This window comes from Fringilla coelebs (assembly GCF_963513975.1).
Source record: "Fringilla coelebs genome assembly, chromosome: 11".
Lineage (NCBI taxonomy): Eukaryota > Metazoa > Chordata > Aves > Passeriformes > Fringillidae > Fringilla > Fringilla coelebs.
In genome coordinates, this window is record NC_140037.1 from 22,782,451 (window position 1) to 22,807,421 (window position 24,971).

The window sequence follows — 24,971 nt, forward strand, 5'->3', positions numbered from 1 at the left end:
TCTTACTGGAGAAATAATATTTACTGCTGAGGATAGGAGCTGAAAGTGTGGAGGGGTTTTACTTGAGCAATGGGAACTGGCTGGGAGCTGTTTGGGTGGGGTGGCTGTTCTGACTGCAGTGGGGTTTTTTTGGCTTTTGTTGTTTCAGTTTGTGAGTTTTTTATGTACTGCTATTTTCTTAACAATGTTTGCACTGATGTGAGCGAAGTATTTCATCTGCTGTACAATATGGTGAAAGATACTTCTTCTGAAAATTACTTCTTGTCAATTCTCCAACATTTCCTCCTGATCAGGAACGATTACTATGTCCGGTGAGTGCCAGCTGCCAGGGGGACTAAGGGCAAGAATAGAAGTTGAGAACCTGGTAAACTGAGTAGCTCATGCCTAAAAAGTCACTCTTTGAGACTGATGTGTTATTTTTCTTTTTGCTTCATATTAGTGTTAAAAAGGTCTTGGTAAATATAATCGTGTTTATTTCAAAGATGCGAAGCTTAGTCTAACACCCTCATCCCAAAAACCTCTTATTTGTTGGGCACTTTTTCTTTATTCAATTTTGATATATTCATTGCTTCAAAGAACATGGTAGTTGTACAACTGATAATTGAAAATACTCCCACGTGCCTTGGATCTGCTCTTTTCAGTGTAAACTTCTCTTATGTGCAGCACTGTGTCATAGCAAGGTCGAGGCATCACATCCAAAATATTTACAAATAACAGTTTGAACTTGGTGCTTCTTCTGGCAGTTGTAGAATTCAGATATTAGGAGCTAGTTACCCCTTTTCCCCAACTGCATAAAGTCTTGTTCATGTTCTTATTGTCTTGTAAATGTTTCCTGTTTTAGACCTCAGTATTACAAGATCATAGAAGAATGTGTGTCTCAGATAGTGCTGCACTGCAGTGGCATGGACCCAGATTTTAAATACAGAGGAAGGATGGACATCAATTTTACACATCTTGTTGGTTTGTACTCTTTAAGCAGTTTTACCTTGTTTTTCTTTGTGTTCTTCTGCCTGGACTTAGGCTGGCTGGGAATTTTGTCAGTGTTCTGGAAATATGCATGTGAGCTACAGGTGGGCTTGTGGAGTAGCAGACCAATGCTGTGGCCTTTAATGAAATGAGCCAGGGTCAAAAAAAAAAAGCCTGTTGCTTTTGTGTCATGGGCTCACAGGATAATGATGGTTGGATGCACCTCAGAGCTGTGATATGTTTGACTGGACCTGTGTGTGGTATTTTATTTAAATTCTAGATGCATGTGTGGACAAGGCTAAAGTAGAAGAGAGTGAAAAGAAAGCAGCAGAATTTTCCAGGAAGGTAAGTCCTGCTCATGGTGTGGAACAGAATCCTGACAGGAGCACAGTCAGTTTGTTTCCCAGCTGAAACTGGGAAGTAGTGGCTCTCACAATTCCACTTGTTGCTCTCCTGCCCTGAAATAATCATAATTAAATAACTTTAGTGCAGGTATAAGCTTAAAAAATGAATGGATGTGCTATATTAGCTGCACTAGTACTGAAGTTCAGGTATTATGGAGGTGTGTATTGAAATAATTCCAAATTTTGGTACTTTTTGCTGGTCTGGTCTAAGTAGGCATTTTCAGGCCAAATGGCAGAACATGTTCTTGAACATGATGATTGCAGGTTTAATTTTTAATGAATTTAAGCTTGCTGCAATAGATGTGTACTTGAGTTTGGTTTGAGAAGTCTGCAGTGTTCTCTTGGAGGGAAGAACCTGAACTGAGTGGTTCAGAGAACCCCCCCTGAACCGGTGGTTCTCTGTCACTGACTTACTGATGGAAGAAACTGTGCTGCTAAAAGTGAACATGTTAGATAGAAAAATGCCTCTAAAAGGGTTAAAAGTGCATCAATTGCTGCAGCTCTGATGTTGTTCAAAGAATTCCTGCCAGTGTAGGCTCTGGTGTGGCCATAACTGGACAAACTCTCCTGTGCTGGTTGAATCTTTACAGTTTGATGAAGAGTTCACAGCTCGACAAGAGGCACAAGCAGAGCTGCAGAAACGAGAGGAGAAAATCAAAGAACTTGAATCAGAAGTCAAACAGCTCCGGACCCAGGTAATAAAATAATGTCACATAAAGTTCCACAGCTGAGGTGATTTTTTTTTGAGGAGGAGTTGAGAAAAAATTGCCCCAGAGTAACTTGTCTGTCTGGAGTTTGGAATGTCTGGTGAAGGTGTATTGATTTGTTTGGCAGCCAGCATAAGTTGCTAAGGATAGTTAATGGAGGTAAGATTTTACAAATAGTAGCATGTTCAGCCTGTCACAGGCATCTGCTTTATTGAGGAAAAAATGTTCCTTAGCCTATTAAAATCTTGCATCCAGCCTGATATTTTTTTTTTCCCCTGCAGGTATTTGTTTATGCTTTCATATTGCTTCTTCTGTATGTTTTGCAGAAAGTTTTTGTTTTGGAAGTGTTTATTTTTAAAGGCTCTTGGTTTTATATATATTTTTTACTCTTACACTTTATATAAGCCTTTTTTATTTTTTACAGGAGCTTTATGTTTTAGACAGGTTATTTATACCTTTTAGGAACTAACAGATATTATGATTTAGTTCTTTTGCCTCAGTCTGGCTTATTTTGTACTCCTTCAATGCTAGGCAAGATCTGCTTTTTTGTCTTTATTTTTTCTGCCTTAAAGCCTGTGATCTCATTTCCTATTTGGGCACTAAGGTGGAGACCCAGACACTCCTGTTCTTACTTCCTTCTTGCCAATTTTCATGTTTGTTACAAATTCCTACAAGCCAGCATTACACTGAAATGTGACAGTCTGTTTTAATGAGTTCTCCAGCAATTGTTGCATTATAACTTGTGAGCCAAAGAAACACATTGTGCCTTGTGCAAAGTAAAAAATGCACTTTTAGTCTAATTAATTGTTAATCCTTTTTTATTGATTCTAACACAGTTCAGATTATCCAGACATGACAGGGCATTCACGGTAATGCTGACCACTGGCTAATTAACCATGTAATTTTGGTATCTGTTCCCTTCTCTAGTGTTATGCTCCCCACAGAATATGATGACACTTATTTTTAGCTGCACTCACCCCTCTGATGGTTTGACATGCTGCTGTTTCTCTTCCTTATTAATTAGTAAGAACTTATTTAAATGGATCTTTTGATTGCTCTCTCTTCCTCTCAACAAAGAAGCACCCTCAGACAGATCCAAAAGACAGCAGGACAGGTTGTTGCACACCCTTCACCCCTCCAGATGTCAGAATAGCTATGAACAACTGTGGTCCTGTGACCTCTTCCACTGCAACAGCTGCTCCACTGATTGCTGGGGAAAATCTCCCAGCAGCAGATGAGTGCTGTTAAAATTCAGCATGGTTATTCTCATCTCTGATGCCCCAGCTTGCCGGGGTATCCTAAGTGGAATAAATGTTTTGTGCATTGGTAAGAAATAAAATGCTGTTCTGTTTCACTTAAATGTTACTGCTACTATTAAATTTTCTTTAAAATTGAAACAATTTGTTTTTATAAAAATGCTAGGTTATTCAGTTTACTTGGCAGCTTTATGGCACGTGGGATAATCTATTGTTATTGTTTCTCATTTAAATAGGAGAACAGTTGCATTTCTCACTTTCTTGAGATGCAGTTGGCTAAAAACCATCCTGGTTGGTTCAGCTTCGTATCAAACTGCCTCCTGTCGTTGATGAAAGGAATTCCTTTGTTATGTTCCAGGGTCCAGGCCTGACAGAAGTCCCAGCAATACCTCCAGCCCTCCCAAGTGAGAATGTCCCACCATCTCCAGCGCCTTCACTCCCTGGTGGAGCCATCCCTCCTCCTCCTCCGCTCCCTGGTGCAGGAACAATTCCTCCTCCCCCTCCATTACCTGGTGGAGCACCAATTCCTCCACCACCTCCCCTGCCAGGTGGAGCAGCAATTCCTCCACCACCTCCCCTGCCAGGTGGAGCAGCAATTCCTCCACCACCTCCCCTGCCAGGTGGAGCAGCAATTCCTCCTCCTCCTCCATTACCTGGTGCATCCCTTCCTCCACCGCCCCCTCCTCTGCCAGGTGCAGCCATCCCACCGCCCCCTCCGCTGCCTGGTGTGCCCCCACCACCTCCTCTGCCTGGGGGAGCAGGGCCTCCTCCTCCTCCTCCTCTGCCTGGGGGAGCAGGGCCTCCTCCTCCTCCTCCTCTGCCTGGGGGAGCAATCCCTCCCCCGCCGCCTTTCGGGGGCCCCCCGATGCCTCCCCCCCTGGGAGGGGCTCCCTTTGCCCCCTTCCCGGTGGTGCCAGCACTGCCACATGGGATGAAGGAGAAGAAGAAGTATAAGCTGGAGGTCTCAATGAAGAGAATCAACTGGTCCAAGGTACGCCAGCAGGTGTGGGGATGATGTTCCTTCCCCTCCTGCACTGCACAGATAGGCTCGGTACCGTGTGGTGATGGGTTTTTAAATCAGATTCATCTTGGCAGAGCTCCTTGTTGTGCTGAGTGTTGCAGGAAGCCAGCTTACTTCCAGTGCATTTTCTCAGCTGCAGTGAACATCAAGTTGTATATAAATATACATCTGTCTCCAAACTGTTTCAAAGCAGCTTTCACACATACCTAGCAAAGCAAACCAACTTCAGCTTTTTAAATTCGTGACGTTTGATGTTGCTGTGAGTTCAGAGATTGCTGCTATCAGGCCTTAATGTTACTTGTTGGTTATTTACCCCAGATATTTATTGTTCTCAATCAGTGATGTGCTGGAGCAGGGTTGTGGCCACTGGGAGGAGCCATGGGACTGCTCAAGGGAAAGGTTTGGGCATCATGAGCTTCCAGAATCATGGCTTGATTGTATTTAATCACATTTCATTTCTAAAGCCATCTTAGAAATGGAAGCATTACTTGAGCAGTGAAGTGCAAGCACAATCTGATTTGCAGGCGAACCCTTAAAGCAGTTCCCAGTTATTCCCTGCCTCTCAGTATATCCAGTCCCTCTAACAGAAGTTATACAAACATCCAGGTGGCTGCTGGGGTGTGTTGTTTTAAAAACCCCTTTTTGATCAGTGTAGCCACTGCTCCTTCCATGTACAGGAGATGAATGTGGAGTATTAGACAATTGCAGCTGTTATCGAGACTAAATCATTGCATCTTAAAGTTGTGGTTGGCAGTATTTTAGTGGTATAAAATATGACAGATATGTTGATGTTTGGTGTAGGAAAAAGTACCAAAATCACCCAAACATCAAGGCAAATGAAAGAACTTTTATATATTCCATGCTGTGTGGTTCCTCTAAATTTGAGTAGTCAAAAGTCTTTGAGATAACAAAACACCAGAATAATCCTACCAGTCTTGGAGGAGGAACCCGGAAGGTTGACAGAGAGCCTGTGTGGAAATGTGTGGCATGTCAATTTATAGTTTCTTTTGGCAGAAGAATTAATGCTTCAATAATTTAAAATTATTTCAAAATATTTGGAGATGTGCTAAAACAATCTGAAAGTGTATCTGGTGGCCATAGTTTGAAAACAGGCTTTCAATATATTTAACTAGACTGATATAAAACAGCCTGCCATGTTTTTAGAATACTAATTTAAATAAATTTTAGAATCAGTTGGAAAATCTTTACTTTTTCTGTAATTCTTATAAAATAATTGCATAAAAGGATAAGCGATAACTTCCCTTCATTCTGGGAGGAGGAATTAAATCTCTTGGGGAGAAAGGACTGGATCAGGATGCACTGCAGGAGTTTTGTAGCTGTGGGACATAGACTGCTGTCCTGTAAGCACAGAGAAAAGCAAGCTTTTATTTTATAACACATATTGGTAATTGCAGCCAATTTCATTGTGATCAGCTCCATTGGGGAGTTTGTGGGAATAATTTCTGAAGTGTCTGTGTGAACACTGGCTGTGACAATGGGAAGGAACTGCAGATGGACGCTTTGCTTAAGTGCTCTGGGAACAGTGCCAGAGATCTCCTGCCTACTGAGAAAGTGCAAAGTCTGTTTGATCATCACTTTTAAGGAGCCATCATTTGAGGAATAAAATTCTTACTGTTTAATTTAGTCCCTTTTGCTGTAACTGTCTTCCCCATTAGTGTTGGATTAAGGTAGTTTTTTAAAATGTCTTCCCTGCAGCTGCTGGTGAAGCAGGGCTGAAAGGTGGAGGACCAGGATGTGCAGGGAAATTGGAGTGAGGCTGACAAATGCAGTATTGCTAAATTCCCTGCATATCATCTTGAAGTTAAATAGCCCTTGGAAATTATTTTCATTTAAACAAATTTATCAACAAGAATTAATAACGTGCTCAAAGCTATTAGAGGAATGTATTTTGAAAACAGAACAGCAGTTCTGAGTCATACATGAAGAGTCAAGTTGTCTTTCAGCTTATATTGCAGAGCATTTTCTTCCTTAGTGAGCTCAGTCTCTGCAAGGTCCCCATGGGCAGTTCCTTTCCTGGTAAGCTGTTCCATACAGTTCTCAGGTAGCAGGGAAAAGGAGTGCTGAAGAGTTTGGGAACTCTCTGGAAAGTCATCAAGAGAGAGCTAGAACACTTTGAGAGCCAGCTGCTGTTATTAGTTCTGTTTGGAAAACTTGCTGAGTGGGAGAAGTACAGTAAAGCCCCTTTGTGGCCAGAGGCAGCTCAGCTCACCGTGCTTGTGCAGGAACAGCAGGGAGAGAACATTCCAGAATGGGGCTGAACTTCATCAGCCCAATTCTCACCGAGGTTCTGTAGCATTTGTTTTAACTGGGCTGTTGAAAACATTCCTAATTGACTCAGGAGATGCTGTTTTTCTTGCAGATTGAGCCTCAAGAAATAGGAGAAAACAGCTTTTGGGTAAAAGCTGAAGAAGATAAATTCGAAGACCCGGAGCTGTTTGCAAAATTGGCACTTACCTTTGGAACCCAAATGAAAGGTACATTCTTACTTTGCTCTTTATTGTGCTTTTATTAAGTTTAAAACTGTGTAATGGCAGTTTCTTTTATGCTTTGTGCAATACCACGGAATTCATTTGATGGTTTTATAGCAGGAAGATGATTTAAAACACATATTAAGCATAACAGTCTATTACAAGAATTGCTCCCCCTTCACTTTACAGCATGAGGGGAGGAACCTTTTTTGCAATATTACCTTTTAAAAGTGCACTGTATGTTGCAGACAGATGTGAGTTTTCTTTTAATGGAATTATAATTAAATTTAAATTCTGATCCTAAAATCATGTTTATTTGCATTATTATTCCTAGCTGAGAATTTCTGGAATAAGAACAGCAGTTCTTACTAACACAGTGTTAAAAAAGATTAATTCAGGAAGGGCTCTCAGAGGACTGTAATGAACTATTTCTTGAGTAGATTCCTTGAATTATTTCTGAATGTGGTTTTTTCTGTGTCCTTTTGAAACCTCTTCAAAGAGTTGGTCATGGCTGTGTTTTTCATAAGATATTCATATTCCTTTCAGTAGTCAGTGAATTTAAACCATTAGAATTCTCCTTTTGCAGCACACCTTGGAAGCACTTTCTGGTCTAAATGTTCAGCTATTCCATGCAGTAATTCAAAAGCATCATTTGCATTTTTCCATGCCCAAGCTGGATTGACTCTTGGTTCCTAGCACTGCAGGGAGGGTAAAATGCTGTGGAGTTGGTCACTTCCTTTGGTGTGACAAGAAGACCTTTAAGGGAAGGAATGCCCAGCAGCAGATGACAGAATGGCATGAGCCCCTTCTAAATGAAAAGGACAAGCTTCTGCCTTGAGCTGAATTCTTTCACCAGAAATCTGAAGAAATGTTTCAGAATTCCTGAAAAGCTTCTTCATTAAAAATGCTGAAAAAACCCTCTCGAAATGTTGACATAGTTGACAGTTCCCAGTGAGAAGAAATTCTTGTTGACATAGTTGCACAGCTGTAAAACTAGGAACAACAGAAACTCCTCCAATAGCTGGGTGTACTGATAGCCTTGCAGATATTTTTCCTTGTTTTGTTCTCAGTTAATGGTTGTAGAAAACAAGATGCCATAGCAAAGATGCACATTAGAAATGCTGCTGCACAGGACTCAGGTTATGAAAAACTTACTTGGCTGACTCCTGCAGAAAGGCAGAGTTGTCTGAGTTCAAGGGGGTTTTTTAAACTCGAGAACCTACTGGAAGCTAAAAAGACTCTTGGAACATTTGGTTGCAGCACAGACCCCAAGAACTGCATGCCAGAAGCAACTTTTTTCCTGCAGCTGCCACCTGCAAAGGGAAACACGGAATGATGTTCACTGTTCTTCCCCCCTTTGACCTTAAGCAGCTCCATGATGTCCCAAATACTTAATTCAGGCATCATCTGGGATCAGATCTCCCTCTTGCTTTATCCCATTTCCTGAGATGGTCTCTGAGTACATTACAGGAGAGTGATAAAAAGCCACATAGAAATGCATGTGATATTCTCTCAGGAGCACAGTCAGCATGTAAAACAAACAAAGGGATGAGTGGAAGCAAACTGACAATTGCCAAAAGCAGTTTGGATGACTTAGTGTTTACTGTCTTGTATTCTGTGGAATTTTGGAATGCCACTGGGAATGGTAACTGAGCTCAAAGAAATGGTAGTGTGCACATTTATTAAAAATCTGTGATTCCCTGTAAGTTGCAGCGCCGAAATTTGATTAAACCTCTGAATGCTATTCATGGTTCTTTGGTACAATGAGAAAAACACTTGGTGAATTTTTCTCATGTAACATAGCTTTGGTTTAGGATACTCCAAAAATGACTCAATGTTGGCTGTCACTGAGCTGCCAGCTGCCTTGCTGTTTGAGTGCTGTCAGTTTGAGAGGAATGCAGCCAGAGCCGAAGGGGTGTGGTGCTTCTGGGGGAGAAATAGTGAAGTTGAACAATAATTATTGCATATTATTAATCCAGTGTAGTTATACATCTCAGGAAAGCTGGGCTGCTGCTTTTTGATGGAGTTGGGGGTGTGCATGACTTAGTTCTGTAGAATGTCCTAAAACCCCCAACAACTGAAATTAACAGTTTAAAATACTAGTGTTCTTGTCAAGAACCCACTTAAATCTTTGGAATCATTTAAGCAGGCCATTTTATGGCAAGCACTCTTTTACCAAACTTTGCTTTTGTCCCTTAGCTGATATGAAATTTTCTCTTTGGCCACCAGCAGAAGGGAGAGCACCAGCAGCTCTGTCATGTCTTCAGTTCTTGCTGGAGTATGATGTCAAAAAGCTCCTGTTTAATTTATGGGGTGTTAAATCCATGTAGAATTGAATGCTGAAGTGTCTCCTAGCAGCACAGGTCAAGGCTGCAGTGCTGTGACTCTGCAGCCAGGTTGTGACACATCCCATCCTCAGGACTGGGACAATACTCAGGGCTGGGCCTGCTGCTATCCAAATAATTTCTCACTGTTTGATTGATGGTCTAATTGCAAAACACTGCAAAGCAAGTTAATGCCTTCTCCCTAAAGGATCATGTTAATTTCTGCCTCTTGTAATTTAGGTTGTGTATTTTGCCAGTCAAGAATGATAGTAGTGCTCTGAAGAAATTAATTATGTGTACAGTAGGTCTGTAAAGGTAGTAATTAGTACATAATAGTCTGTAACTACTGGGATTGTTCCAATACAGAATTCATTATCCATCCAGCTTGCCTCAAGGGAAAACTTCTCCATCAGGGTTCTGTTGCTTTACAATTAGACTTTTAAAATATAATTCAACAATCATTTTCATATGTTTTCAAAACTGAAGTAAGGTCTTAATAGCTGAGTGGTATTATTCACATTTTGGGAATTTGAGTGGGAAGGGACAAGAGAAAAGAGAAGCTTCCATGTAAGCTGTAATTGAGCACAGCATGAACAAAATATCCAGGTTTTGATTTTATATGTATAATGTACATAATGTCTAGAATATGTTTGTAAATAATGTGTGTAATATATATAAAGAATATATGGTAGGTCAGTGCACCATTCAACTTGAAAGAAAACTCTTTGCATTCATTTGCATTTGGGACTTGTAAATACAAGGAGCAGCAATTAGTACTTTTAGAAAGTGGCTTTGAATTTGCTATGCTGAGAAGGCCAGATCTAATTCATCAGAGAAGTTCAACGTTTGCAAGCTTTCAGTGAATCCAGCTGTGGCCAGATTTCCTCTGAGCCAGCTGCATTTGTAGGTGTGAGGCAGCAGGACTCAGTTGATGCAGAAATCTCTGCTGTTAAGCGTGGCTGTGTTGCACTAGCTCAGCTTCCTACGCTGCTTTGTCAACAGAAAAAGGAAGAAAAACCTCTGAACTCACCAGGAATTTGCTTCAGGATTGCAAACTGCAGGTGGCTCCCTTGGTCTGCTGATGGTTCAGGCTGAGTGTGTTTGGTTCCCCTCCCTGCCCAGCCTCTCCTTGCAGAAGGGTGGAATCCAAAGCAGAGCAGGATCAGCTTTGCAGTGTGGGGTCACCCAGGGCTGTGTGGCAGAGGAATTTCATTTCCTTGGCTTGCACACCTAGGTCATCAGTCTTCATATCTGTTTCACACGGAAGTGCAGCAGATTGGTTTGTTTTCATCTCTGGATGTATTTGAAATTGTTGTTTTTCAGCAACAGAATAAATTCAAGTACCATAAAGGAGGAGTGAGTTATTAGTTTACTATTTTTCACTTTCCTTTTCTTCTCCACTGGATTTATCTAGTAGGTAAACTCTCAAACTCAAGGGTGAAAAAAGCTTTGCATGGTTTAAACAAACTGCTGCCTGAAAATATTACCATCTAGCATAGATTTATATATGTATATTTCCGTATTTTGGTATATTTTATGTACATTTTAAAAATTCTTAAATGATCTTAGAGTTATTTTAGGGTCCAAGTCTTATTTCCAGAGCATCAGGACCCATGTCATCTATCACAGGACAAAGGGACTGATATGAGTATAGTGTTCAGAAGGGTCTAAAAGAAAGCAAAAGTTCCATTTAGGAGGTAAAGATTGTAAATACTAGTTCTTAATATTTTATTTCAAATAGCATTTTAATGCACTCACCTTTCAATAACTTAATCTTTATGTCAAAGGTAGTTTGTAATATGGAGTCTAAGAAAACATTTTTTTTTTGAAAAAACGTGCAATGTAAAATACATGTCCTGTTGGTGTGACCTACTGACTGTAGTTGTTTTCGTCATGTAACAGTGAATGAAGAATGTCCCAGATTAAAAAATAAAATCTGTTTAGACTTTTTCAGAAGTTAGGCTCAGTGTCAGTTGTGCTATTTTTGTTTATTGCCTTCTTTTTCTGTAAAATCTTGTTTATATAACCTTGTCAGAATGCTCTTGCTGTAGTGTTGGACAGAGGCAGGAATTTCACTGCAGGTCTCAGTGTGGCACTCTGATTGTGCCTCTAAGGACTCTGCTCTTAAAACGTTGTGGTAGATTCCTAAGGGGGGAAAATCAAGAGGGGTGGATCAGGTGGATGCAATTTTCCTCTCTCCCATTTGTTGTTCCTGGATCCTGCTTTCTTTACATCTGCAGCATAGTTAGAGTTTTTTCAGAGCATTGTTGTTCCATAAGAGGGTTCTGAGAAAGAAGTTTGGGCATTATCTTAATCAGCATTACAGCAAGAACTGCAATAATTGCACCTTCAGAAAATCAAATCCAAGCAGCCTGTGTGTGAATTAAATTGTATTCAGATGAGGAGACAGGTGGGAAATAGTTGGAGGTCTGGGCTGTTTGAAGGCTGCTATCATTATTCATGGATTGCTTGGAGGTACAGCTTAATGTATTCCCCACAATTCCTGGAGAAATGGAGTTCATTTCAGAATCAGCATTCTGTCTGTTCTGAATCCAGGTCAGATGCTGTAACGTGGAGGCCATCCCTTAGTTTTACTTTAATTGGCAGAGCTTAACCCTTTTGGAGCATCAGTGGGACAGGTGAGAACTCTCTACTGGAGATGTGAGGAGCAGGGATCTGAAATGAGGAATCCTGCTGGCTCCTGAGTGACTGGAGTAGTTCAGGTACAACCTGATTATCCACCTGCCTGCTCAGTGCCACGTGGCAGACTGAGATTGGAGGGGCTCTCCTGTGTGTGTGCCTGCTGCAAGGCCATCTTTTGGTTAAACAAACTCTGGCACTGAAAAACTCCTGAAAAATATTAGTGACACACCCCCTGCTGCTCAGATTTTCTGCAAGTTTCAATTAGTAATTTTGTCAGAAAGCTTCACCAGAAGAATTTAAAGAGAATTTAAATAGAATTGGAGTGGGGACAGACATGTATTGTCTAAAAAAACCCTCTTCTATGTATTTTTAACAGTGTTGTGACTGAGTTGTCTTAGTAATGTGCTGTATTTTAGGTGGTTGCTTACAGAGTTTTTGTATTAATTTGTTATGCCTCAACTCTCAGAATATGAAAATCTTGAAGAGGAAAGATGGAACAGCAGTTGTGACTAAAAAAAAAAGTCAAGGGAAGGTGAACTCTCAAGGGCACTGGGTTTTTCCTACAAAGGAAATTGGTCCAGTGGGTTTTTCCCAACCTTTGAGGTATTGGAGGTTCCCATTAGGAAAGTGTTTGGGTCACTGCTGGTGACACACAGACAAATGTTCATTACCCCCACATTCCAGGAGCCTGGAATTCCAGCCCACTGTGATCACTCTGCTAGAAGCTGGTACCTTCTGTACCTCCTCCATGCTCATTTTTCTCAGGAGCTGGAGCTTTTGTGTGTATGAGCTTGCTGAGATCCAGCAGGGGAAGAAAGGCAGCTCTGCATTCCCAACTGTCTGATTGAGGCTTGGTGATGCAGTGCTCAAATAAAGCCCAGCACTTTTAATGAGGAGCTGAGGACAGAGACACATGTACTGGCACTGCAGAGACAGGGATTGTGTACAAAGACTAATTAGCATGAAATATGAATACATTCATGAAGCAGTCTTGATCTATAATGCTCTTACAGAGAGTATTTTTTTCCTATGAATTCGATGAAAAAGAAATTCAGAAGTTGAATTGAAAAAAGAATCTGTGTTGAACTGCAAAAAGAAATGGGGTTTGTTTGTTTTTAAACAAATGGAAAATCTATATTTCTGGAATAAAACCCCTTCTGTATGAATAAATAAAGAGATTAGACTGAGAAGAATGCTTTCTCTAATGTCAAAACAGAAAGAATAACCTGCAGAAGATGCTCCTCTTCAAGTATGCAACTGCATTTTTCATGGGAATTTAGGTTAGATGTCCTAAAAATCTATTTGATGTGAATCTAGTTACTCCCAACATGAAGTGCTTAAGGCCAGGTTGAAAGGAGCTCTGAGCAACCCTAGTGGAAGGTGTCCCTACTCATGGCAGGGCTTGCAGCAAGATGATCTTTAGGTCCCTTCAACCCCAAACCATTCAGTGATGATGAAATCATCCTATGGGTTTGACAGCAGTCCTGTGTTCAATGAGCTGTTGGGATTATCCACTGTGGCAATTCTCCTCAAGGGTGGCTTCTCTTGCACATGAAGGAGTTGATATCTGTAAATGCACATGAAATGTGCTGATGATGAGTGGGAGGTCAGTTCTGGGTCTGAGCTCAGTGCAGAATGCTTTTATAACCATTCCTTTTGCCTTCTGATGTGTTTGGAGCTATAGATCCATTTTCTGGCAGCTCCCTCGGTGTTGGGAAAGGGAGCTCCAGCTGAGTGTTCCAGTGCAGGTTCTTCAGCTGAACATTGGCTGGGAATTTGTGACCCAAGTGAAGTAGGGGAAGAATAAAAAGTCTAGAGCAAAGGATGGAGAGCAGACCAGCTCCTTACCAGGACAGTTGGTGCTGACTATGGAACAGCTTATGCACCAATATTTCACTCTGCTGAAAACTTCCAGCAGAGTTCTAGGAATAACAATGTATTTGCTTAAATAAATAAAACCCCACTGTAAACAAAGCCATGGTTATAAGCAAAATTGATGGTCTTACTAGTAAAATAGTTCTTTCAAGGCTGCATTAAAGAGCTGCCCCCTGCATCTTTCAGCAGAACCACGGTTAGCACATCCTGCACTTCCTCCTAAATCTACTTTCTATCAAAAGAAATAGAATGTGGAGTTTTGTTTTTTTTCCTGCAGAAGCATAAACTGACAAAACGTGTCTGATTCATGGCCTGGTTTCACTTGCTCACTGTGCTGACCTGCAGTGATTCTGGGTTTGTAGAAAAATGATGCCCTCTCCATGGATTTTATGTTTTATGTGCAAAACTGTTTTTTCCTTTCTTATTGCTGACCAAAAAACCCAAAAAAATGTCATCTGCTCTTGACATGGAACATTTCTCTGAGTGATAGTTGCTTCACCTGTAATGCTGTTCCAGGCTGCTTTGGACAGAATAGCTGCTATTGCAAGAATTTCTGCCATTTATAGTGGAGCAAGGAGAGTTGTGTTACCTACATGAATAAAGGTTCTTTGGAGAAGGAGACATTCAAAAGCTATCTAAAGGATTAAAAGTTAACAATCATGCTATTAAGTTTCCGAATTCATTGAGAAATTGAAAATGCTAGGTACATAGGCATTAGTACAGATAATAACAAAAGTATCAGCTTTTTGAATTACTTATTAATCATCTCAAATGGATGTAAAGCTATAATTACAACTCTCTATATTGTGTGTCTTGTGCAATGTGAGAAACTGAAATATCTCTGAAACTTCTCCCTTTCAGGTGCTTTATTCTGTTCTGTGAGGTGGGAATGTAGTTACTGTAGAATACTACTACTGAATCATTTCCCACTGTGAAAAGGCTGTGGCTTAAAGGCTTTCTAGAAGCAAGAAGTCCACCTGGTAACAGTCAGTGTGGAATTCTCATCAAGTTGCATATTCTGAATGGGAGCACCTGTGGAGTGAATGTTAAGGTGTTCTTTGGCTTTTTTGTTGTTGTTTCATTGAGGACTTGGATCATTAGCACAGATACTGCCTTCTTAATGAGTCACTCTAGTCAAATTTGGCTTGTGTTGGTGGTATGAAAGGTAAGCAGAGCCAGGTGCTAAATTCAGCTGTCCAGTGGATCCTGCCTGTGCTGAGGTGAGCAGTGGAGCCTGACGTGTCTGCTGAAGGTGAGAGCCTGGGAGCTGTGTGTTCTGCACTATTTTTAGTCTGCTACAATGCAAGCAGCTTAATTTAGTACCCTGTAGGTCCCCTGGGACTAATGCTGTGATGTGGCAGTAATTTATCTTGTGTGTCTTGACGGCAGATAATCATTGCCTGGGTGTTCTCTGGGCACCTGGGTGTGTTCACAACACTTTGGGTACCTGGACCCCAAGAAAGCCTTTCCAAGGTCAATCTGAGGTGGTGGCAGCACACACAACCATCCAAGGCTGACTTCAGGCTGCTTGAGCCCTGCATTTCATCTTCAGCAGGTGACTGAGAGCAGCTGCTCAGTCCAAAGAGTAAATGCATGTTAATAGATATTAAATGGCTGCTGCTGGATGTACACAGAATGGATTAAACAGAGATCCTTCTCAGCTGCCAGCAGTTGATGTTTTTTCCAGGCCAGAGGTCACATCTTTACACCTAGTAAAGTCTTCATTGTGTTTTGTCTTCAGTGAACTCAGGGTCTTTTAGCATTTATAACCCGTGCCATTGCACGTCTCTGGATTTCAGACAGATGTGTTGTTTTGCAGAATTTTAACCCTGCTGCTTCTGGTCATCCTGGTTTGCTGCCTCCTTTTTCTCTCCTTGAACATCTCATTAATAGCTAATTTATATTTATTTCTCTTTGTTTTTAGAGACTGCCCAAAGGGGCAGACCCAAATAGTGCATGACCCACAGAAGATACAGTAAAACACCCCTCTGGCCATCAGCCAGCAGTGATCAGTGGGTTCACCCCCTTCTGAGGGGCACTCAGATGTCCTTGTCACCAAATACCTGGCTGTTTGTTTGTCAGAGTGCCATCAGAATGCCAGGAACACTGCAGTGTCCCAGGGTATTGGAGCTGTTGGGATGCCCTGGTTAAGGTGGCCGTGAGTCAGAGTGCTGGGGACAGTGGCAGTGCCCCTTCCCTGGGCAGCATGGGGCCTGCTCCAAGCCAGCCCCTGTGAGAGCTGAAACCAGGGATGTGGGACTCCAGGGGCTCTCCAAAATGCAGTTTATTATTGTACCCAAGGTGCCACAGCAGTCCAGGGCCTGGGTGACAGAGCCTGTGCCTACAGCTGTCAGCTGCAGCTGCAGGCAGGCTGGAGACCCTTTGGTTTTGTTACAATGCATTATAGACTTTTCTTTTGGTTCCATTGCATTATATACTTTTATTTGCTAATACAGAAGAACCAATCTATCCCTTAACTTTTCCCTATAGCCTATCATAACTACTGTAGTTACCATATTCGTGTTACTATTCCACAATCACTAAAAGTCAGTACTTTACAGCTTAAGCTAAAGTTGTTTTTCAGTTTTCTTGCAGTGGAAAATTCTGAGACCATTTTTCTACTTGCAACATTGGCAGTCTTGTTTGCCTGTGCTATCTTTTTACTTGGTAAAAACTTCTTGTTTGTGCTCAGCTTATGTTTTGCTCTAAGTCATAAAATCCCCTTCTGACTAACACACCCTTTGCCTCCTTGGTTACCCAGCAAGACTGGCTCAGCAATTCTTTTCTTTATCAAAACTTGCTTCCATCTCTATTCATTCTTCAGATTCTACATTCAAAAATCTTCCTGCCAAGCACCCATACCTGTGAGACTCTTATCAAACTTCTCTTCTTCCCAGCCAGCCCTGCCCTGTGGCTGCTCCAGGGGCTGGGGCAGCCCTGGCACAGCCTTGGTGCTGAGCCATGGTGGGGCTGGGGGCACAGCTGGGTTTAGGGGGCACTGCCCACCACAATGCCTCTGTTTTAAACTCCATGTGTTTATGGAGGACGAGTTTCCCTCCATTCTATCCTTATTTCTATTGATCAGCTATCTAAGCTCTGCTTACCAGTCAACCTCGTGGGGTGCTGACTTTTACTACTGAAATTAATGGACTCTATTAAGGCAGATCATTTGCCAATTATTTTTAATATGATCCTTTTACCCTGTGAAGTTCTGCTTTGGCCCTGAGGCCTATGAAAGCTTCTTTTTGAGTTTTGCAGGATCAATATAACAATAAATACCAGCTTTTTTTTTTTTTTCTCTAAATGGGAGAATAAACATAAACATAAAATCAAATTTCTTGTGTACTAAATCAGTGGACATGTAACATTTGGATTGTAGGGCAGAGTGTATAACCAGGGTGGGCTACATTACACTAAAAAGTCAAGCAGTTTGGGATTCAATATGTTTATGTATTTTGCATGCATGTTTATTTAAAACCTTGTTGATAGAGCAATGCTTTAAAAAGGAAGAGAATACTAAAATGTCTGTTTGGACATGTGTATTTTAGTGTTTCAATATTTACTCAGGATTGTTAAATGTCAGATATCACAGTGATAGAAGAAATCAATTTATCACTTCATTTTACTAACATTTTAGTGTTTTCCATTAAGCACCAATATCTAATTAACTTGAGTGTATAAAAGGATTTTTGGATATTGGGATTTTAGCTTCATAATTTGGAAAGTTCCTTTGGAAAATGCGATTCCCATAAGTGTGTTTGTTTGTGAAGGTGAGCTTTTATGGGCATCATCAAGGGGAACAGTAGGTGAACTAATAATTTAAGAGATATCTACTTATTAGACTTCTCATAGTAATAAAAGAAAATGAGATTGCTAGAATCTTGGTAAAATATGACAGCACTTTTATGACTTTTTTATTTCCCTGAGTCTTGATACTTTTTTTTTTACTTCTGAAAATTGTATGGATAAGAAACTCATCAGAATCTGGGAAATAATTACAGCTGTCCTGTCTCAGTTTGGTGGTGATGGTGGCCTGATGTCAGAGGAAAAAATACAACTGGGCCATGTGGCTGTTGAAATTAGAAATGCTATTATGGGCAGCGTGTTATTGACGTAGGCAAACATCTTCTCTCCCCCGTGAGAAAACTTCTGTGAGAGCTCTGAAAGGCAGGGATGGCTCTGCTGGCTCTGACCCAGAGCTCAGGATCTGCCCCCAGGATCTGCCAGCCCTGGGAGTGCTCCAGCCCCTCCAGGGACAGCCTGGGCATGGTGGCACAGGGACAAATGGGGTGCACAGTCCTGAGGTTTCTTATTGCAATATTCATGGGAAAATGGGAGAGGAGAGGTCATGGAAGAGGCCTCTGGGTGCCATTCCAGCTTCTTACAGCACATCTCCAACACAGTAAATGGGACCCACGGAGGAAATGTTCAGTTTAATCCTTGTTTGCCTGCTGTTGTTTGATTTCTAATGTTCATCTGTGTTTCTGTGACCATTTGTGTGTCATGAATTGTTAACATTTGCTTTGACTGTCTCACAGCAAAGGCAGCATCTTCCACAGGCCAAGCCAGTTGTGAAGTTGGGTGTGGGTGTGTTTGGGATTGAAATCAGCTGTGGGTGCTTTTGGGATTTTCTGTGTGTTAATGGGGTGAGGAGTTGTTTAGGTTGTTGTCTTTTTTTGGATTTTTTGTGGCCCAGGCATCTCCTTGATGCTGTTGATAGAAAGCTGAAAGCCATCCCAGTACAGAGTGGGTAATTAAGTTCACTTTAGCTGTACAACTTTGCTGCAAAAGTTCTTGCTAGAGATTGACAATTAGACTATTTACAGTCATTTTAGGGCAATTTTAACAGAGCAAGGAATATTTCATGTGAAATTAATAGTAGTCATTAAATGTGGTGGTCGAATAAAGTAGCAATCAATTATACAAACAATTAATAAGAGTACAGATCCCCTGTTACTTTTTTTGCAAAACTAATTTGTAAAACTAAGTTATGATCTTTTTTATTCTTCCACCGAGCATAATTTGTTGGGTTGATGCCACTTCCTTCAGCTTGATTACATTAATTAGGCAAAAAAACATACAAGATTGCAAGAGGTTCCATGTTTTTTTCCTCCCTGTTAGTTTTATTTTTTATCTTGAGAGCTCAGTGTAAGATTCACTTTTAGATCAATTGCTTGCTTTGTAATAATTCTTTTTTTTATTGCTGTACCAGGTATTGAGCTCTTCTGATTGCAGAAAGGACAGAGTGACAGCAGGAGTGCTTAATTAATTTTGCTTCAGGAATTGGTAACTGAGTGATTTTAGGTGAACTGAAAAATGCCAGGTGGCATTGGGAATAAACATGAGATCCCACAGCTGCTGCCTGAATTGACAGGAGGCGTGGCTGACATCTGCTGATGCTCTTGCATTTCTCTCTGGATATTTGGGGGAACTGTTTGCTGGCTGTCAAAGTTAGAGCCCAAATGGCAGAGTGAAGCTGTAAATGAATTTGGATGCCAAAGCACCTCAATCCCAGTTCCTGCAGCTCATGGATTGTGTGGCACATGTTGTGCAGGATCCAGGAGAGAGTGTGCCTTCAGCTGAGCTGTGGCCTCTGCCAGAGCCTCTCCTCTGCATCCTCTGCATGTCCTGTGGCTTCCTCCTTGCTGCCAGCACCAGGGCTCTGCTTCTGCAGGTGACAAGGGACAGGAGCAGAGGAAATGGCTTTGGGTTGCACCAGGGAAGGTTTGGTTTGCATCTCAGGAGAAATGTCTTCACAGAAAGGGTTGTCAAGAATCAACACAAGCTGCCTGGGGAAATGGCATCCTGGAGGTGTTCAAAGCCACCTGGATGTGGCATCCTGGAGGTGTTCAAAGCCACCTGGATGTGACATCCTGGAGGTGTTCAAAGCCACCTGGATGTGGCATCCTGGAGGTGTTCAGAGCCACCTGGATGTGGCACTTGAGCACGTGGTGCTGAAGGTGTGGTGCTGCTGGGACTCCAGGAGCTTAGAGGGCTTTTCCAACCCGAGCCATTCCAGCAGCCCTTGGACAGCTGGCACTTGTTGGTGCTCAGCAGGTTATTTATTGTGCAGTCTGGCCTGAGCACACAGACTTGTCGGGGTTCCTTGTGCTGCCTGCAGCCAGAGCTTGGGCGCGGTGCCTCTGTGCTCACAGAGCTTCCTCTGTTCTTGCAGGGGGCTGGAGGAAGGGCAGGCTGTGCCCAGCTGAGCTCCCTGTCCCAGTCCCTCGGTCATTCCAGCTGGGAATGCTGTGGGCACACCAAGGGACACCCTGGGGCTGGGGGGATTGCTGAGGGATAAAAGCAGCAGCAAATTTGCAAATTTGACACTAGTCTGTGTATGACTTTCCTGCTTCTCCCCCTTTATTCGACTTTTATTTCCACTTCTGAGTGCCTCCAGGACTAGCACAGAAATGGAAGATGATCAGTAGCATTCCAAGATGATCAGTTTAGCCAGACTCTGAGAAGCTTTGTTGTGTTGCAATAGAATTTGGTGCACTTTTGTGCTACAAATTACTTTCTAATCTTTTGGTGGCATTCCTAGCTCTTTATTTCATTTTTCTATCCAGTCATATTACATCAGGAGTTTTTAATTTTTTTTTTGGGGGAGGGGGTTAAATTCAATGTAATTATTACTTTCAGCTGCTCAAGTCTTCTCTTGTGTGTGTAGTTCACATCCCTTGTAACTGTATGGACACTTAATTTTTTCTCCTACACTCCTGTACTAGCCATAGCTCTTCTCCCAGGTAGAGGCAATAACAAAGCAGTTAATTTCTTTTGTATGTTTACTTCTGCTGCCAAGTACTGGTAAATGCAATTGGGAAGCCACTTGCCAGATGGAAATAAGATGAAATTACTTGTTCATTTCCCATGGCACTATAAGGATGTTTTTGTTCACTGTGTGAACAGACTTGACAGAAATTGGAGACTTTAGGCTCATGTTAGGCTAAAGTTCACCTGAATATCTGCTTTCTCCATGCTGTAATTCAATGTGCTCCTTTTTAGCTCCTTTTAATTTTCATCCTCATCGTATTCATGACTGACAGTTTTTGCTGTTAATTCTTTATTAAAATTATTCATTGATTATTTAAAGAAAGAAGGGAATTTCATAGGAACTGGACATTTCAGTTCATAATAAAAGGCTTTAACATCTTCAATATCATTAAATAAAATCATATATATTTCAAAAAATTAGTCATGGCCACTTCAAATTCTGTTCAGTAGCTAAATTAATGAACAGGTGTAAAATGATAATTTTCAAGAATAATGTATGCTTCCTTTTTTTTACTACAGAAGTACAAAAGTACTGATGGTAGGATTTTTTCCTAATTAAGTCTCTGAAGTATTTCAACCTGTTTTTATATGTTCTTTGCCATGGTTATCATTAGCCCTGCTTAATGTGTTTTGAGCTTACATAACATTTTGTTTAGGGTTTGTATGCCCTGGCTGGGTTTGCAGGGTTTCAAGCAGGGCACTTGCAGTGGGATTAGAGGAGCTCCCAGCTGGAGCTGCCCATGCACTGGGAAATGTCAGCTCAACAGCAAACAACGCCTTGCAGCTTCTTGCATCAGCTTTTTCCCTCCAACACTGATAAACAAATGTATTATTGCTAACTTAATAGAGCTCTAAATTAGGAAAAAGTCAGTTCTGTAGTGCTGGTGTTTACGTCTCTGTTTGCTGGTGGCCAGAAAGAAACTGTGTGTGCTGAAGGGCCTGGGCTCTGCTCTGGCTTTGCCAGGGTGGCTCTCCTTCCCTGTCCCTCCTGTGTCTGAGGTCAGGTACAAAGAAAAGCCCTCCCAAAGCCTTGCACAGCTCTAATGGTGTGAGCTGATTGTGCAGGAGTGGCTCAGCAGTTGCACTCCCAGAGCACACTCCCTGCTCCAGACCTGTTCTCTCAGTGCTCTATTGCTTCATCAGCAGAGGTCAGGGAGCAAGGAGCATTCCCCTCTGCTGCACCTTTGGTTTTAAACTCTGACCCTTTCTGGCATGGAAACCTGGCTGTGGCAGCACCAGGACTTGCTCTGGGAACCAGCTGATGTTCAATGAGGATGTAAGCCAGTGCCATTATCAAAGTGCTGTAATGAACAATCACAGCACTGAACTCCAAGGTCTCTATCAAGTAATACAGCTGCTTTAGCTTCCAGATTGATTTTTCATCTTGCTTTTCTGAGCTGCCCTGTGCTGTCTGCTATAAAATCCTTCTTTCATCTCTCCCTTTGGTTCTGTGGCATCAAACCAAAAAGTGTCTTATCTTTGAACAGGCACTTGTGAAAGGAGAGCCTGACGAGGGGCGGGAGGTTGGTCAGCGCTGGTGCATTGAGTTCTGCAAAGTATCAAGTCTCTTTTTAATTGAGTTAATTATTTTTCCACGTTCCATAATCCGTGGTTGTGTTTCAGTTGAATCACTGCTGAGATGGATTGTGTGAGCAAAGCCTCTGGCAGAGGAGGGGATGAGCTTTGGAGAGCTCTCTGATGCTCCATGTCATCTCTAGCACGGCTGAAATTGTGGTGGAGAGATTCTAGGAGCTGTCTCATCTAGAAACTTTAGTTGTGTCTCTTTCTGCCCCTGAATTTGGCCTTGGTGAGATTGGTGTTGTTGCTGTATTGTGGCTTTAGTGCAGTCACATAAGCATCTGGTTCTAGTGTTTCTCTGGGTTTTGTGAATTGGTGAACTTTGAAGTCTCATGTGTGGGAAGATAGAACTTTTTGGAAAGAACATTTCCTCTGGCCTTTCTCGAGTAGAAAATAAAATTGTTCTAACCCAGACATGTGATGTTTGTTAAATGGATGTCTGTAAGCAGTGGTGTTGCAGCCCTTCAGGCCTGAGTAGGTCAGAGTAGCCGTGGTTTGCTATGAAATGTGATGTGCTGTGGCTTAAATGCAGTTCCTGCTTTTACAGCCAGCAGAGGAGTGCACCTGCACACAGGTGAGCAGGGGTGATAAGGGAAGCTCCTTCTGTGCCCTGTACAGGCAGAGTTCCTGTTGTGAATTTTGCCTCAGCTCACCCTCTGCATGTCTGTCTGTAAAATATTGTTTGTTTATACCCCAAACCACTTTTCCTTTTTGCCACTGTAGCAGCTGAATAACTGAATACCTGTTCTGCATTGGGCTGCTGCAGCACCTTTGCCCTTGAACTCTTGTCACTTTTTCCCCCTGACTTGTGTGAATTACCACTGTAGGAAGAAAGTTTCCTTTCTGTGAGGCGATATTTGGTAACAAAACCATTTATTACTCTTGTTTTCTTTTCCACTGTGACTTCTGCAGTCTGCCAGCCGAGGAGCTGGGTGTGTTTTATGCAGGTTTGTCTTCGGTGCTCCCAGCTCCTTAGCTGGGAGCAAGGGTTGTTTGTTGTTCAATCATTTTTTTGTTCACTTTTCTCTGATTTAGGCTCTTTAGAGGTAGCTGGGGCTGAGAGCACTGCCTGGACTGGCTCAGTTAGTGCAGGCATGAACAGGGCCAAGATAAACTGATTATTCAGGGCTATAAACCCTGCAGAATTCCTTTGTGCCAGATGTTTTCCTGGTGGTAATGGGTGTGAGGAGACAAATACCTGGTATTTTACATTCTCTTATATTTTTTTTTTTTATTACAGAGATTGAAACAGAGGTTTTATGTTATTCTTCACACTAAAAATTAACATTTTTTCCTGAGGAAATACCTGTAATTAAACCCGCAATGGCTCATTAAAGTGCAACAAAAAATAGTGCTCAGAGAAAAAAACTGTATTCAGTCTGCTTGAAACTTCATCTTAATTTGACTTTCCAGTTTTTCAGTTACTTTTGAATGACTTAAAATATTCATTAAGTTCAATTAATGTTAAGCACATTAAGATTCTATTCCTTCAGTGCCAAATATGTGATATTTAAAAGGAAATAAATCCTTGTTAATGGGTTTACTTAATGCTTAAGAAAATTCTGCAAAAATTGACTGTTTTAAATTATGCAAAAAATCAGCTTATATTTTAGGTACTCCAATGCCACATTTCTTTCCATACAATTTAAAGTGCTGAATATAAAGACTAGTGAGTCTTGCTAATTTAAAAGAAATCACTCCAAAATATACACTGTTTTCTTAGTTTTGCTCTTTACCACTGACAACATAAATAATTACTGAAAACATACCTTTGTTCAGGGTGATAAATATCAAGTGATTTATGTTGTTGGTTTTGGATGAAGAACTTACAAATATTATTAATGTTTCAATAGAGGGCACTCATGTGCTTCGAGGTAACACCAAATCCCTGTGTTTTTAAAAATGCTTGCAATGAATTGGAGCTGAACTCAAATTTCATGGGGTTAAAATACATAAATATTATTTGATAGTGCTTGGGAAAATTGTTCATTGTCATATTTTTATTTCTTGTTCCTTTCAATTTTGGACATTTGCTTTGTTTGTTTGGATATTTTACAGCAGGTGGAGGCAGTGCAGTCACTTTGCCTTGAACTGATTGTAAAAGATGTATTATTATGGCTTGCTAATGGACTTGCTGTTAGCTAAGATGGAACTGTTGTAGTAATGAATAGAATTTCATAAATAACTTCTTTCCAGCCAAAAAGCCTGTAGAAGAATCAGAAGAAAAGAAAGCAGCTCAGTCAAAGAAGAAGATCAAAGAATTAAGAGTTTTGGATGGAAAATCTGCACAAAATTTATGTAAGTGATGTGAAGGACATTAGGTCAATGTCTAAGCAGCATCTACACCTCAGTGTTTGTAAATTGTCTTTTTGTGTTTGCATGTGCGATTGCTTTCTCTAAAAACTGTTAATTGGAACACGAGTCTTAAATTCAGTGATGTTTAAATACACATTCTGAATTCACTGTACAACTTGGGAAAAATGAAAAAAAGCCACATGGAAAAATGATTTAATGAGTTCCTGGGGTTTTTGTCAGGTAATTCTCTCAATTAACTGACAGGATTAACTGCTCAGGACTAGAATTGCAATTAAATGATCCCTAATTTGGGCAGAGCACAGTGTGGGGTGGGGTTTGTGGGGTGGGGTTTGTGGGGTGGGGTTTAGGGGCCGTTCCAGATTGTTCCTCCTGGTCAGAGCAATGCAGAAATGGAGGTTCAAGGGAAGGGGGATTACCAAATTACCAAACAGGCTACAGAGGTGCAGGTACTACTGCTACAGATGGGAACCAAAGCAGCCCACTTGTACATCCAGCCTGCTGCTTTCCTCCTTAATTATGGAGGCAAATTAATCATTAAGAATAGCAGAGTCTTTTATTTGAATCAGAAACACCATAAATGTCACTGGTCCAGCTGTGCCCATGGCAAATAAGTGTGTA

At 41.4% G+C, this 24,971-nt stretch overlaps 1 protein-coding gene across 3 annotated transcripts in view; it reads left to right on the top strand.

The window, feature by feature from the left end:
- DIAPH2 (diaphanous related formin 2) overlaps positions 1–24,971 on the top strand; it is a 168,100-nt gene that overhangs the window by 34,225 nt on the left and 108,904 nt on the right. For all 3 annotated transcript variants that reach the window (XM_084213270.1, XM_084213271.1, XM_084213272.1), the window contains 7 exons: positions 195–311; positions 842–960; positions 1,247–1,311; positions 1,961–2,065; positions 3,692–4,324; positions 6,735–6,849; positions 24,234–24,335. In XM_084213270.1, coding sequence (XP_084069396.1) covers positions 195–311; positions 842–960; positions 1,247–1,311; positions 1,961–2,065; positions 3,692–4,324; positions 6,735–6,849; positions 24,234–24,335 — 1,256 coding nt within the window. The remainder of the gene's footprint in view (positions 1–194; positions 312–841; positions 961–1,246; positions 1,312–1,960; positions 2,066–3,691; positions 4,325–6,734; positions 6,850–24,233; positions 24,336–24,971) is intronic.